General features: G+C 37.0%; 1 protein-coding gene across 1 annotated transcript in view; it reads right to left on the reverse strand.

Moving 5' to 3' along the window:
- TTC29 (tetratricopeptide repeat domain 29) overlaps positions 1–17164 on the reverse strand; it is a 100480-nt gene that overhangs the window by 67382 nt on the left and 15934 nt on the right. Inside the window, exons 3-4 of the mRNA XM_016206863.2 lie at positions 8146–8369; positions 3134–3319 (exon numbers count right to left, since the gene is read on the reverse strand). Of these exons, the coding sequence (XP_016062349.2) occupies positions 3134–3319; positions 8146–8369 (410 nt within the window). The remainder of the gene's footprint in view (positions 1–3133; positions 3320–8145; positions 8370–17164) is intronic.

Raw genomic sequence — 17164 nt, forward strand, 5'->3', positions numbered from 1 at the left:
GAAGATTACTAGGCACTCCGATATTTGTTGAGAGAGTAAGTAGATGAATGGGTGAATGAATGAATGAAGCAATGAATACATTCTCCAATAGAAATACATTGAGAGAGATTTTTTAAAAATCAGAACAAAGAAATCAAGAGTTGTTGTTTAATAGGTATTGACTTTCAATTTTGCAAGATGAAAAAGTTCTGAAGGCTGGCTGTACAACAGTGTGAATATACTCAACACCACTGGACTGTACACTTAGAAACAATTAGGATGGAAAATTTTGTTATATAGCTTTTTACCACAATAAATTTTTTTAAGAAATCAAACCAAATATTAAAAATCAGAAATAAAATTTTGAGAAAAATTCAGAATATACTTATTGATAGGTATCTGAATCTTACTGGGACCACTCTTTTAAATTTTCATCAGTGTAGCCCTGACTTCTTCAACCCTTATTTTCTGATATTATTTCTTTTGTGACTTCTGTTTTGGGACTAGTAATTGACAGTTTGATTATCTGATTTGTTATTATAAGTGACAGAATTTGATGGCTTTAATTATAAAAACAACACAAAAAGCAATTTTTTTTTTATTTAGTTGGGGGAGGTGTTCCCATAGTAGAGAGCAAAAAGTGCTAACTTATATTTTAGCATATAATTTTCAGGAATTTTTAGAATTAGCTCATCATAAAAGTAAAGCAATTCTTTGTTTGCATAGAGCAGGAGCTACTAGAGCAGGCTCTGAAGCCAGTTGACTAGTTAATACCAGCTCCACCATTAACCAGTTTTACCTCTTAGTGCCACAGTTTCCTCATCCTCAAAATGAAGATACTTTTTAAAAGCTTAAAGAAGTATTTATCTCACCTGTGAAATGGGAATAGTAATTTTTAAAAGCTTAAGCAAAAATTTCACTTTGAATTTTACTTTATTTAAGCAAGAACTTATCCCATTTTTACAAATTGAAAAACAAAACTCTACTTCTAACAATAGGTTAAAAGTTAATAAAACCCCTCAAATTATAGTAGGTAATATCTCTTTAGTATATAATTTTATAATCATCTATGATCCCCACATTCAAATATAACTACTGTTAACATGGTGTGTGGTACATACTGAATATAATCATATTTTACATTGTGTTTGTGTCTTAATGTATCATGGGCATTTTCTCAAATCAATGCATATTTGGGGTTTCCTATCAATTTAGAATAAAATCTAAAGTCCTCACCTTGTCCTAAAAGAGCCAATGCGATCTCGAGTCTCCTAGTTAACTTTAGCTCCTCTCCTTCCACTTCCTACCTTACTCACTGCGCTCCAGACACACTGGCCTGCTCGCTGTTCTTTGGGCATGCTCAGCACGCACTTGCCTCAGGGCCTTTGCACGTACAGTATTCTCTCTGTAGAACCCTTTCCTCCAGATTTTCACAAAGCTCACTCCCACACTTCATTCATGTCTCACCTTCTAACAGGTGAACATCTTATATAAAGTAGCAAAGTCTATCCCTGAAAAGTAAGTAATAGTTTTCATCATATTATTTACCACTACTTGATATATTATTAGTGGTTAAGGCCTGTTTTTCTAAGTAGAATGTAAGTGCCATGAGGCCAAGGATTTGTCTGTCTTGTTTACTGTTCATGCCCTGGCACTAGGTTCTAAACAAATATTTATTGAATGAACAAATGAATGGATTTTGCTATAATTTGTAATTCCATGACTGCACAGGACTCTGTTGCAAAGATGTTGCATAATATATTTAACTAGTAAAACCTATTTTGAGATATTATAAACCATACTGCAATGGGCATGCTTAAATACATTCTCTTAAATACTTTTTGATGGTTCCTGGGGAGCTAAGTTAGGGCAGCTGCTTCCTAACCATCCCCCTCTTCAGTTTTTCTTCCTCTCACAGGCGGCGTCCCAGCCAGGCTTCCATGACATCACACTCCCTTCCTTACCCTGAAGGTGCAGAAGCCTGAGCCCAAACTCTGCATGCTAGCCTGCCCCTATTTTGCCTTTGCACACTTAGGTCCCATCACTACTCAGAAATACATTTTCCACTTTCAACAATCTGCTCCTCCTATCAGTGTCTCCAGTCCTTTCGTGTACGTAGTTCCCTCTCACAGGCTATACACCCGTTTCTCTACCTGCCTGAATTGTACCCATGTCCAGTCCCTACCCGTCCCTACTGATGCCATCACGCCTTCCTGGAATCTATCCCATATGAACTCTCGCTTCTCTGAATTTTTTTAACTTTTCTGCTTTTTCCTGTGCCCATCATTGGAGATGGCCCTGCCCACCCGCAGCATCTACCATGCTGCAGGTTACAATTTCCTGAATCACAAAACCCCTTTCTTCCCGCTGCTTGAAGTCCTATACCGTCCTAACCACAAAACAATAACTATTTTCCAACTTGTTTTGGCCAAGGCAAAACTTTTGTGGAAATTGAGATAACTTTTTGCGGGAAGAAATGGGATTATTCATGATGAAATATTTTGTCTCCGCATATATTTTCTACCCGCTATCCTTACGTGAATAATCTCAACTTTTAAATTTCTACTTGCAGTCCTTATTAAACCGCCATACAAAATATGTTTCTGACAATGTTTTGTTGTTTTAAGACCTTGGCTTGTCGTAAGATAACATTATTAGCTAGGAAGTTATTTTTAAAGGAACGTCTCCTTCAGAAATTACTATAAGATCATGATGGAGCAGTATCTGAGTTATATAAATATTTTGGGGATTTTTTTATGGGGTACATGGGCACTTGGAAAATCACAGTGTGCTTTGCCTTTTCCCCATTTTCACACAAGAGAAATCAAGTTAAAATGAACAAGGAGAGCTCCAGGAAGGGAAAAACAATTCTAAACGGTGCAGCATGTATGTGAGTGAAGGATGGGGCCTGGGGGAGGCGCTTTCTCTGTGCTGCTGCTGGGAGCTCTGGGCTGAGCGCTGGCTCGGGCGGAGGTGGGACACAAGCAATACTGAAGAAGCATCCAGAAGTCATACACCTTTGCTTTTGAATCTCAGTAACTTATATTTTTATACTCAAGCTTTGGGTATTTTCCTCCACCCCCATGTGCATTCTGGTCGCCTGGACTCTGGATCCTCCGAGGTGCCCAAAGCATCCAGGCCAATGGCCACTCACCGTCTTCCTCGTAGAGGAGCCCCATGTGCCCCTGTGCCTCGGCTTCTTTCTTCCCACCGTCGATTTTGATCAGCTGAGCAATCTGAAAACATCGTTTGTAGAAGTGGTTCCTTACCCACTTGTCTTCAGAATTATTGAAGTAACAGGCCAGAGCATACAAGTTATTATAGACATCTTCAAAGTATTCTTCAAAGAGAGAGAAACATCATACACCGAGTTAGAAAGAGGTCTCATGACACATGCCTTCGAGTGGCAAACCAATGCAGTGACACTTATTTCCTATTTTTCCTTAAAAACACGAATAACTACTTTAAAATGCAAAATGCAGAAATTAATGTATATCAACTATCAAAATAGTTGCATTAATTAAAGAATGTGCACATGAAAAAAGCCACACACAAAAATCTTCCAAAAACTTAGCATATGTTAGAAATAAGACATACCCTTCGGTTGAAGCACCGGACTTTATATATAAGACAAAAGACAAAAACACCTACGGCCAACGTGCTCAGTGCTTTCAGAAGAGAAGAGTATGTGGCTATCATCAAGTGCTTTTCCCACTGAAGAATTTAAAAGTATTTAGAGGCAGAGAGAGCAATACCTCTGAACTACAGCAAAAACATGATGTAAGTGAAGGGAGCCGATAGAATGTGAAAATGGCAAGGGTTTCGCTCCCAAGAAAAACCGCCGTGAGGCGTATGAGGAAGGATGGTGAGGATGACCCGATAAGCTCCGTACACCTTCCAGCAATGTTTCCAGCCATGTTAAGAAGGAGTGAATTTCCATGCTTTTGTTTTCTATGAGCACCCTTTTCTGCTGAAAATGCACGAATACTGTTCATTCCTCTCACTCAGACAGCCGTTAGTTTATTAGTTGCTAGTGTATTAAAGCTCCCTCTTTCCCCTGAAGTGGCGTCTGACCTATTTATACTTAAAAAAGTGTATTAATACATTGTGAATCAGTCTTATAAGTCCCACTGCCATCAATCATAAAGGTGAACCAAAACATCGTGTGTTAATAAGTGGTGTCTCAGTCCTGGAAACTCCACTTTATCGGTGAATGTGAACAGATTTGGAACCCTCGTGTCTTTCTGCACTTGTGCTGAAAGCACGGTTGTGAAGATGTGGTAGCCTCTGGATTACCTTCCCAAGGATCTTTTAAAGTAACAATCATTATTATTCATTGATATATTCCCGAAAGGATTACAATTATGAAAAATATTTATACATTGCGCACTAGCATTCCTATAAGATTAAAACTGAAATGCTTAGAAAAATGGAAACTAAGCTGACTAAAACAAAGGCAACTTTCAAGAACTGTACATAAGTCATGCCAATGTTTCCACAGAAATTTCTAAAACCTAAAATCATTTCTTTACATATATTGCTTCATAATTCCACAGGAAATTAGATTTATCTCAACATAGGTTTTATATGTAAAAATAAAGTAAAACAAAACAAGGTCCCCCTGTCAGCCTCCTTTTGAAGGAGCTGGGGTTCGGGGGAGCCATTCTGCAACAGCACGGGTGCAAAGTGGAGAATGACCCGAGTTATTGACTTCAAAAACCAATGCCCTCATCTCAGAACTGACTTCTCCTATCTTAATCTTTCCATTCTGAGTCTTCTACCTAATGTGAATAGAGCACTAAAGTCTGTTTTGTAATATTTTATATTCTTTGTCATATTTAGTGATTAGAGAGCTATTTTTAAAGCCTGTAAGTCAAATACTTCATATCTTCCATTTTAAAAAGTTATATAATGAGCTTTTAAAAAATATACACAATGCTAAAATAATTTTTATGTTTTTCAGTAATTAAACCTTAATAGAAAAACATTTCTAACATTTCATAAATGAAGTTTTGTTTTTGATTTTTTAGAATGAGTTACATGAGCTATCAAGATAAATGGAGTTTTTCCTCCCAGAGAATTAAATATAAAGGAATATATCCAAGTTATTTAACTTTTTGTGCAATCCAAAAATATGTCCTGTATCTTTTACATTATAGGCAGCCTTCAGTCCCTCCTTGAGTCATCAACAGGTATATTTGTAAGATGAAAATCAATTTTATTGTTAGTTTATTATTTAGATCAGTATTTATTATGTTACCTAAAAAGGAGATTCCATGATAAAATAAATTTGGGAAATGCTCTTGCTAATTTCCCTCCTTCAGTGAACCACACAATACATTGGCATGTTAAAGGCCCTGATAAGTCCTGCAATAAACCAATCTGTGTAACATTAATGTTAATTCACATGGTGTTTCTCAAACGTATTTCACCAAATAAATATTTTTTCTTTTGCTTCACATGAAACCTATAAGCACCCTGTGGGACACTGCTTGAGTAGAATATACCTTGAGTATCTTAAGTAAATGTTATCAGAAAGAAGATTGCTGGTTAACCCTTGACAATAATTTAAAGTCAAGTGTGAATAATGCTTGAATTATCTATTGATTCAGTTGCTCATTACCATTATTGTCATCTCTTCTCTAGCCCCATGGGGCACAAGGCCCTAATCATAATGTTACAGATGGTACAGAGATTATTCACAACAATGGGTAATATAAGAAACACTATCAGGGACAAAGAAACACTTGAACAAATGGAAAATAAGCCAAAAAGCAATGACTGGCCTACTTTAAACACCTCTTTGCTATAAAACAGAAAAGGGTGTTTTGTAAAGTAATTTAAATAAGTCTAGGTTCTTGTTCTGTAAGTCTCAAGAGACAGAACTGACCTGAGATAACTGACTATTGTTAGTGCCATAGCTCTGATAAAATGAACTTCATGGTGATTCTAGAGTGAGGGTGTTTCCAATGAGAAGAAATGAGAATGCTCAGACTGATGCTGCTGCAGGATAATTGTCTCAGATTCCACAACCGTATACCATGGAATCTTGAGATACTATTAACAGGTTTCTATATACCAGACGAAGTGTGTGTGTGTGTGTGTGTGTTAAGATTTAGGATTCCCCGGCCGGGCATGGCTCAGCGGTTGAGCATCGGGCTCTATCCTCAGTCGGGGGCGTGCAGGAGGCAGCCGATCAATGACTCTCTCATCATTGATGTTTTTATCTCTCTCTCTCTGCCTCTCCCTTCCTCTCTCTGAAATCAATAAAGATATATATATTTTAAAAAGATTTAGGATTAATTCAAGTTAATAAGAGTGATGATGTACATATTCCTATCCATTTCCTGGGACAGTCTTAATTCAAGTAACAATTTCTCCCCAACAAAGTTCATGTGTTAAATGTGGGGAAAAGTATATAAATTAAAACACACACACACACACACAAATGTTTATATGTCTTTCAACTGAAGTATTTCCAATAGTATTTATTAGAATAATTTTAATTTTCTGTATTTCAAACAGGCAACAGACATTGCATTTTGAAGGAGATAACCATACAGAAGAATTATTTTGAGCAAGGGGTAATTTTTGTTCCATTTAACAAATGTAACCTTGGTTACCATGTATATATAATAGACCACTCAGTAAAGAAAGTATTTCTTTTCATTACTTATATGACACATATAAAATATTGGCTATTATAAAATTTGGAATTTGTTAATTTTTGGAATTAGAGAAACATTTTTATGTATATGTATAGTCATTTTTCTTTAATAAAAGGTTATAAATGAAAATTTTTCTACCTTAAAATAGGCTATTTAGCATTTTAGTTTCTCTATAATTACAAAATGCTTTATGATAAGTTCTTTATATTGATGATACTTTGTGAACTGATGTGTTTGGCTCATGTTTATTCTACTCAAATGAAAGCCCCTATTTAAGCCTTTGGTGAATATGATGATTGAACTTGAAGGACCACTGGGCAGACTTTATCCTGATCAATTCTGCTTTCAGTGTAAATGTCACTTCAGAAATTGGGGCTGATACTAGTATGTAGGATTTTTATTTTTTTACAGTAGCATTTTTTATTTGTAATTTAATTTCTAGAGAAATTATATGTAAATCACACTTTAAAATTCACCAAATTTCTCTATTTTTAAAGTCAATTCTACAGTTAAATACTTTTCATAATACAAATAATCACTCCTATACACACACATACACACTGTAGTTCACTTTTAGTGGTGTTGTAAGGATTTCTGTACATCTCATATTTGTAAGTCAGGTCACAACCTAATGAGATGTATTGACTCTATCTACTAGAGAGGTTGAAAGACTTCTGCTACCTTCTGATGCTGTTTCCATGGCCCCATCAATTTTCCCCATGGTAGCAATAAGTAACAAAAAGTTGCCTAATATTTTCTCATAGAAAGGCCTGGAGGGAAATGTAGACATTGTCATGCTGGGGCCTGAACTTCTCTTTTTGAGTCCCATGGTATTTTCACACAAAAAGTTGAAGGAAAGAATAATTTAGAACACAAAATCTGTGTCAAAATCTAGGATTTCCTGTCTTTGGCTATATAAAATGACTAATCTCTAATATATAACTTATGACTAATCTCTAATAAATACTTATGACAGCAATATCAGTACTATAGTAGAGATTAAAATATTTTCTTCAATACTTGAAACATAGTGACTTTCTGGAAAATTTTAGGATACAAAAAAAAGGACTTTGTTAAAAATGATGTGATGACATACATAAAATTAGCAATTTTATTCATAATTGTGAATTACAGCTTTTCGTGTCTTCTCACTACTTACTAACAAAAAATCTGATTGAAACCTGTAGAACTTATTGATGAAACCTTCATGTTCCATTATATAAATACTAGAAAATCAGTATAATTTTCAAATTACAGTGCTCTTTGAAAGTATCTCCTCAGTGAAAGTCAATACTCAGATTATATATAAAGAAAAATTATGGAAAGATTTATAATGAATGATACAGAAGATCTGAATACATTGGAAAGTGGGGATGTTGTGAGGGTTCCCCATCACTTATTCCATCAAGATGCTTAGTTGACTAGGTTAGGCTGTGCTAAGCTGTCTTAATGTCTCGAATTCATAGAGGAAACAATCTGGAACCTTCCCTCCGCTCACCTTTCCTTTCCGCCACCTCGGCCCTGGTCAGGTAGAAGTAGAAGTGGTCCAGCTTGTCGGGCTGCTCCTTCAGGGGTCTCTGCACCCAGAAGATGGACCTGCGCCTGGCGGCCTCCCTCAGGGCGTCCCACTTCTCCATGAGCGCGAAGAGCTCGGCGAAGGACTTGTGGAAGCCGTCGCGCAGCATGTCCACGCAGACGTTCTTCTCGTAGGCGTTCCGGTAGCTGGCAATGGGGGCAGAGGGAGCGCTTACTCTCACGCCCGAAACGCCTGCTGTGTTTTTATTCTGTGACAATGAAAGGCTGAATCAGGCTGCCTTTCTTCCCTGGGAGAGAGCACTGAAAACTTGTCTTTGCCTCAAACACTCACAATGGACCAACTTCAAGGAAAGAGAAAAGATGCCAGGAGCTAACTCGATTCCGTAGGTTTAATGAAATTACATGATAAATATATCAGTTCTAGGGCTGAGCTCCCTTTGGTAAGGACAAATAAACTGGCTGACTGATGCCTTAGTTGGTTCAAGCTGCTATAACAAAATACGACTGAGTAGCTTATTTAAAAAAGAAATGTATCACTCACAGTTCCCGGAGGCTAGAAGTTCAAGATCAAAGCGTCAGTGTGGTCACCTTCTAGTGAGGGCCCTCTCCTGGTTCATGCTGGCACCTTCTAGCTGTGTTGTGTCCTCACATAGTGGGAGGGGAGGGATCTCCCTGGAGCCTCTTTTATAAGGTACTAATCCCACTTATGAGCTAAGCACCTCCCAAAGGCCCCATTGATAACAATTTTGGGGATTAGGGTTCCACATATAAATATCGGGGGAAACAAACATTCAGATCATAGCAATTGATGATCCAAAACTACTTGACATGCTAGACTTTTACCAAAAAACAAAACAACCAATAAGCCAAGCAAAAATTAAACGTCACTTAATATTAAAGCAATGCTTTCGACAGTAAATGGTCTCCCTGTATGTTAAGGAGGTTCATTCATTCATCCACCCACTCATTCATTCATTCATTCATGCAGAATATATTTATTGAAATTTATTACTAAATATATCTTTAAATTATTTTAAGTTTGGGTTATAGTAAAGATTTGTTAGGTTAACACTTTACTACTTAGTCATAATTCATATACAAGGAGATAAAGTGACAAGTGACTATTCTACTTATTTATTCAAAGATAGATATTGAGTTTCCTGCTAAGCGCCAAGCACTATTCTAGACCAAATAAGTTCAGTGCCCTGGGGTAAATTTGTATTCTCCTGGGAGTACACAACCAACAAATAAGTAAACAAATAATAAATAATTTCAGGTGATGAAAATTCCCATACAGGAAATAGACAGGGTTATGGGATAACAACAGTGTAATGGCCAGTATTCCACTAAACAAGGGTTTAGAGGCCAAATGATACAGCTTTATATTAAGAATTTTACATTCCAGAAAAATAGGAGACAATTAAAGTATTAAAACAACTGACTTGATGTGATACTACTTGCAATAAAAATTTCCGTGTAGAGTAGAAATAGCCTAGAATTAGTCAAAACACCCGAGGTCTGAGTCAGAACACCCAGTTCTATGAAATCTCCATGGACCTCGTGTCTTGTCTTCTGTGACATGTGTACATTGATGTGTGCCCTCCCTGCGTCACAGGAGTCTTCTAAGATCCAAGTGAAGTTATGGATGTGAAAGTGGGCTGGGAAACGCGAAGTCCTGCTCCACTGGTTCTCGACTCCTGGCCATGCCATACTTACCCACAGAGTTTAAAACACAAACAAAACAAAAACGCGCAGGCCCCATCCGCCAAGAATTTCTTGCTCAGTGGATCAGCTTAGGTGTAAAACAAAGTACGTAACGAGTGGCAAAGAGGAGAGTGGCGAAGGAGATAATTGTTTTAAAAAGGCAGGACCCAGATCAGGAAGAGGCCTTCAAGTCCTGGTGAGCAGCTGCGACTCCACGCGGGGGTGAGGCGGAGCCGTGGGAGGGGCTGAGTCAGGGAAATGACTGGATGACACCGCACTTTAGAAAATTCCGCTGGGAGGGTGTCCCAGCTGAACTGCAGCCCTCCCCCACCCGCCGCCCAGGCCGCGCGCCTGCTTTTACAGGGCTGGTCCGTCAAGGAAATAAGGCAAGCGCGTTCCTAGGCCAAGAGCCCCAAAGCTGCCATCTCGTATGAAGCAACAAAAATATTTGAAATGGGGAAGAGAGAAGAAATAACATATTTGAGTCTCTGCCCTCGGGGGGGGGTGCTAAAAGGCCGCTGTGCGGGCTGCCCACTGGGGACAGAAGGAGGGCACAGCTGTAGCCGAGAACGAGACGCTCTGAGGAGCCCCTGAAGGGGTCAGGTCAGCCTACCCCAGCGCTGACGCAAAAGGACACAGTGAGAGCCACAGAGATGGCACCTGTGCGGAACCCCGCAGGTTAGGGGAGATTCGACCACAAGTAAGAGGGCGCTCGCCCCCCGCTGCCTCAGAGCTGGAGGCTTCTGTCTCTCTCAGCGCAAGGTGCCGAGAGGGCGGCGGCCACTGGCCTTGGTGCCTCTGGGATCCTTTAACCTTTCCTCCATGTCTGTCCCCTGCTGGTCACCGGAGGGCCACTCCAGCTCCAAATGATTATTTCCACCTCCAAGGCGAGAAAAAAAGGGGGAAATGGGGTGGCACCAGCTGTGTCTTTCGCTATTATTGGGAAAAACAGGACCATTTCTGCAACTACTCGCGGATGTCCACTTGGGTTCCACTGGCCAGAACCCCGCCACATGGTCACCCTTGCTGTAAGGAGAGCAGAAGGACAAATGTCCTGCATGTTCTAGGGCACTTTGCCACCCTCAACAAAACTGGAGTTATGCTAGCAAAGAAGGGAGAAATGGATACAGATAGGGAATTTCAGTGTCTATCACAGGGCCCTAGAGCAAGATCTGGCAGTAAGTGATGACAAGCTCCCAATCTCGGGACTGCCAGACAGAGCTGGGCAGGGTGCCCAGTTCAATTTGAATGTCAGACAATGGCCCTGGAGGAGAGAGGGATAAGCAAAGTGGGCGGGCGGATTCAACACATAGGCAGGAGATTGAAATATTGATTACTTGATCAAGGAGTGAATGCTGGGGGTGATGGAAGAGAGGAGCTAGGATGACCATCAGGCTTTCGGAGTGGGTAATTGTTAACTTGCTAAGAGGGGGACACGAAAGGATGAAAAGTTGGGGGGAAAGATAATGAGTTTGGGTTCAGATAACTTGAGTTTGAGGAGCCTCAAAAGACATCCAAGGGGTGCTCCCCAAAGGCAGCTAGTTTCTGGGTGGTGTAGGAGGTCTGAGAGGGTAGGGGCTGGAAATGCAACCTGCTTCAGACAAGCACTGACACTTCGGTAGGTTCATCCAGCGTGCTTTCCTGTGAGTGAGGAGAGCATGCTGGAGCAGAAATAGAGAATATTATAAATAAACAAAAACCAGACTATTCATTTTAAACAATAAAAATAAACATTAGAGAGGAGGCCATCTCAGTTCTAATCTCAGCTGGGACAGAAAAGCAGAAAACCACTCTCCGCCCATTTCCCTCCCCTGGAGGGGGAGGCTGCCCTGGCTGGACTGGGTCCTTCCAGCGCCGCAAAGTGCTTTAGGAAATGGCCGGTCCCACATTGTGTGTCCTCTTGGTTGGATTTGATTTCAAAGACCCGCTAGCTGCAGGTGGGTCAGTGATCTAAATTAAGCCACTGCCCTCTCTCCTAGGATTTTGAAACTTGAGGCAAGAAACACAAAAGTATAGAAGGTTGTGGGAGCTCAAACACCCTGGCAGTGACATCCCTACAGGAGTCTCAAGTAGGTCTTGCTACCTAGACCCATTCAAGCATCCCAGGTCTTGTCCTTCTCTTCTGAGCCATTTGTCCTTTAAATTGAGCTAGTTACCTAATACCTTTCCAATAAAATAATTTCGACTTTATTTAGTCAGAATCAGTTTCTGCTGTCTCTGACCAAAGAACATGAAACTGGTTCACAAGGGACTGGACAACACTTGTTTTCAAGACATCTTTCAGCCTCAAAATATCCACAATATAAGAGCAATTTTTAAAACTGCCACAATATAAAAGCAATTTTTAAAATTTCAAATACATGTTTAAAATAGACCATTCTTTACAAAAGAGATTTCAAATAGAATTGCATTTTTAAATGCTTATGTTACTCTGCTGATATCTCTATTTTATGTACATGTATACATGCACACCCAAACTGTGTAAGCCTCATTACTGATATTTGAGAGCAGAAAGAGCAGTTGTAGTGATTTGCTAAATAGGTTCTTATTTATACTTTATACTTAATGCAAATAACTTCTTTTCACTGCAATAATTTTTATTTATTACAACAAACTGGGTATCTGAAAATAAAAACATATGTTAATCTCTACCATTATATTCTATTTGGATTTCTCAGGTTTTATATTTCATAACAGAGAGCCATAGCCAAAGTTCACTCACTTTATGGAAAGGAATTTTTAAAAGATGCAAATAGAAATGTAAGTGGAGTGCAAATTCATTATTTCACTTCGACAGAAAGTGATAAGTCCCTGGTTTCATTTATACATCAAAACAAATATTAGTCTAAATTAAAACATGTCCTTTCTAAATATCAGGAGAAGAAACATTTCCTTGACTTGAAGTCACTACCCTGAAAATTAAGAATTCTGGAAAAAATTATGGAGAGATTTGATCACATGGAATTTGGGAAGAGTTGTCCTGACAGAAAGCGCGCTATTCATGGAAGCAGAGGTTGTGACATCCGCGGATGTGCCGGCCTTCCACCAGTCTATATTCTAAGAAGGTCTTCGCCACCGCAGGTACCCGAGGCTGCCCTGGCTAAGGGATGCAGCTGGAGAGGAATGGATTTAAGAATTAAGCAGCCGTGCATTTCACATGGACTACATTACTAGTCAAAGGCATTATTCAATAGAGATTATATGTAAGTATTCTGAATTTAATCAGAATTTCCCTAAAATATTCTAAGACTAAAAAAATCTGTAGGCTGGCAGAAAGTGAAGCCGAGCAACCTGACTGACAGACCTGCACAGCAGCTGGATGTGCGGAGACGCTGGGAACCGGGGGCCTTCTGTTAACCGGCCTCCGAGATATTATATCATTTTTCAACCCTGCCTTCAACCATTCTGAATAGCTACTGTTTACAGAGCACCTACTGTGTGGGCATTATTTCTTTTCTAACTCACAAAATAACTCTACAAAGTACTACTTCTGTTTTCACAGGTCAAAACAAACAAAACTGAGGTTGGGACTTGCTCGACTCGATATAAGCTAATAAGTGGCAGACCTGGAATTCGCACCCAGGTTGCTCAGGCTGGAAATTCTGAATTTTCCCGCTTTACCACATTGCCTCCTATGACATCAAAAATTGTTGATTTTTCATCTCTTCCTCCTCCTGCACACGACTTTGTTTATTTGCATGGATTGTGTAGGAATTTGACATAACCGGACAATTACAATGTAAGTGGAACTTGAAAGCGGTTGTTTTGTCCCTGCTGGACTGGGGGAAAGGATGGGTGTCATTCTGGGACTCTCCCAGAGAACCCCCTTCCTAAAAACGAGGGAGCAGACGGCCAACAGCATCTGTGCAAAGCCAATTAAATAGATGTGACTCCCACTCAAGGGTGTAAAGTCTAACAGGGAAAATACTGCGCGAGAGAAACATAAAAGGATGGAAAGCACACACTTCTACGAATATGAAAAACATGAATAAATGTAATAAATAGATATGACAACTTATTTTCTTCTCTCTGCACTTACAGGTATTTATACTAGTTATTAGACTTTCAGAATCAAAATGCATTATCAACTATTCTATTATAGAATTAATATCTTTAACATATTTTCTTCATAGCACAAACTGAAATGCTGTATCAAGGAGAAACTTCACATTCAGTAAAATATTTCAAAAGCAATTCAATAAAATAACCATACTTTTTAAAAAGATCATAAAATTTTTATTTAATCTGACAAAGATAAACTCAAAAGATATGCAATATCTAATCAAAAGTCAGGATAATACTTTTATTCCATTAAATTAATATTTATAAGTCACCAGTGGGTTATCTTTGTGTCAGCTATAACAGTCTTACAATCATATCGTAGGGATAAATGTTATTGGAATCACCTACGGGATAATTACATTGACTCTTAAATTAATACTTAAATAGCTTCAGTTAATATAATTTCCATGGAATAAAGTGAGTCACTATTCTTAGCCAGACTCTTCAGTGTAGATGGATATTATGTATAATTAGAATGCAGAAAAAAAAATCTATTTTCATACAGACACTAAATAAAAATCATAAATTATTTGGGTATGTTTTATAGTTTTTTTGTGAAAAGGACAATTTTCCCCCAAAAAGCTAAAGCAAAGATACAGCATTTCCCAGCATATAGAGAAAAGTTAGAAAGACACAAAATTAACTAAGTTTGAAATGTCAACTTTAAAAGCATATAGAATGATTTCACAATGAAAACTGAAAGCATGTGTCTTAATTTTACACATTTACGTTTTTAACAATGATCAGTAATGGTGTTGATTAATACTGATTACGCATTACTCCACCATCACTCATACATATTTTTGTGTAATAACCATCGGAGAGTTGAGCTCTGTAGGACCTTTAATTTATTTTCCATGTACTTCAAAATACAGCAAGAGAAAAAGTTTCGATATAAAAAAGTACTATTTCCAATGTAAAGGATTGCCAGTGGGTTGACTGGTCTCTGGGGGCATCTACTGGAAATTTCGCAAACTGCAGTCACATCATGTAAATTTGATAACTTTCATTATCCATCTTAATAAAGATATTATTTTAATTGATATGCAAATAAGGTGACACTCAAAGAAGATAAATGTAAAGTTATGCATGGTATTCTATCTCATCCATCTGGTAACAGCAAAACATGTAGCTGTCTGTGAGATCAGTTAACAAATACTCAACTCTTAAAAATGTAAATAGGGCAGATGGCATAGCACACATGAACAGTTTTCAAACCACTCAATTCTCATGTTTGGAAAAATTAGAAATATATTTTAGAGATAAGCATTCACACACTTAATAAGACATTTTATCAATCCAGATTACATATATATATATATATATATGTGTGTGTGTGTGTGTGTATATACATATACACACTTTTAAAATTATGATGATTTCTCTAAAACAAATTCATTCTGTATTTCGGTGTTGACAAATCATAAATAACCTGATAATTACTGCTTATGTTCTATACGAGTTAATTTAACTATTTAGAGGTTAATATCTCAAAAAGTAGAATTTGTTATACTTGGGACCAAAGAATCTATCCTTTACTATAATTAGTCATTACAATTAGAATTAGTCATTAAAATGAACACTGTTATTAATTTCTCCTAAACATTTTAGCAGAATGTCCTTAAAGAAAAATGAACATATAATGAACATCATGTAATCACTGCAGCTTATGTACATTTTTAACATATATCTCAATAAAATAACTCATAATAATATTATTAGAGTTATGATTAATCAGGTAATAGGAGTTTTAACATCACAACCATTATAATAATCTTGATTTTCTTTGTGAAATTTTAATCACATTTTCCTTAAGAGAAAATTTAAAAAATAATTTTAAAGGTATATCTATTGTGCTACACTTGCACTGTATCATAATGTACTTTATATATTGCTGTAATTTAATCTAAAATCTTCCTTATAAAGATCATAAATAACATTTTAGCTTCATTTCACTAAGGCATATATTAGTTTATACTGTTCCTGGAAATTTTATTAGAATTACTATCCAGTAAATGGTAAACTGAAAAATCCAATCAACATAAAAATGTTACCAGCAAATCAGAACATAAGTATTACTACAGCAGGAGTTTGGTTTCAGTTTAGAATTAGATTTATTTTCAACACTTTAAAAGTGTATATACAAACTGAAAAATACTATTTGGAAAAAACTATTTAATCTAAGTCAACCTTTAATTCTTTTTAAAAACATATAATAATAATAATTACTAAGAAAGCTTACTTCACAGTATTCTGTAAATGGAACTGTTACTAATATAATTCTTTCAATAAAAATAAAAATATTAAATATTAAATAATAAATATTAAATATTAAAATAAAATATTAAAAATTTTGATCAGCAAAGAATTTTATCAATAGCACAATAAGAATCCACTTCAACATGGATGATTTTATTTTAGGATATACAGAATATTCATGTAGAATGGAACAAAGATTATTTCTCAGATTCAATTATGTTAAACGAATATTTAGCAAAAAGGTAGTAACTTTTTGTGAAATCAATAAATGTTAATTAATTAAATTGAATTTTTGCTGGTGACTGTTACCCAATATCACAGGAAAGCCGTGGTTATTTAGTAGACAGACTACAATCCTTACAATAGCTTTAAATAATTCTCTTAACATAAAGGCATTTTTTCAGGTACACACCCTGTTAAAAATGGTTTACTCAAGTGATTCCCATTCAATCAAATATTTGAAGTACAGTGATTGTAATCAATCAGAAATGAATAAATTATTCAACAGTCAATATAAAGTATTACCAAAATATTTACCCACATAGCTGTCACACATGTTTTCTCTACTGAAAGATTTTCTTTACTAAAATATTTTGTTTACTAAAAAAATCTCAAACTTAGCCATGTTTTAAAAAATGTGTTTCTTTAGAAGTTTAGTGGAAAAGCATTGGAAGAAGGCTACTTATGAGGCTAATTACACATAAAATCTTTATAAACAGTCTTATTACTTGCAAACTCCCTGGAGAAATTCAAACCTCTTTTTTACAAAAGACATTTTAAGACAAAGATTTTACATGGAAAGGTATGAAACGAATGCAATTGTTTAAATAGATTTTTCAGTGAAAGTATTTTCAAACCAGAAGGACCGCAATTGAGTCCAAACACCTCTGGCTCACTGAGGCAATCCTGCTGATTCTTGGTGGGGTTTTTTGCAATTTACACTATAACTTCCCACT

The sequence above is a fragment of the Miniopterus natalensis genome, chromosome 4 (assembly GCF_054644295.1).
Source record: "Miniopterus natalensis isolate mMinNat1 chromosome 4, mMinNat1.hap1, whole genome shotgun sequence".
NCBI lineage: Eukaryota > Metazoa > Chordata > Mammalia > Chiroptera > Miniopteridae > Miniopterus > Miniopterus natalensis.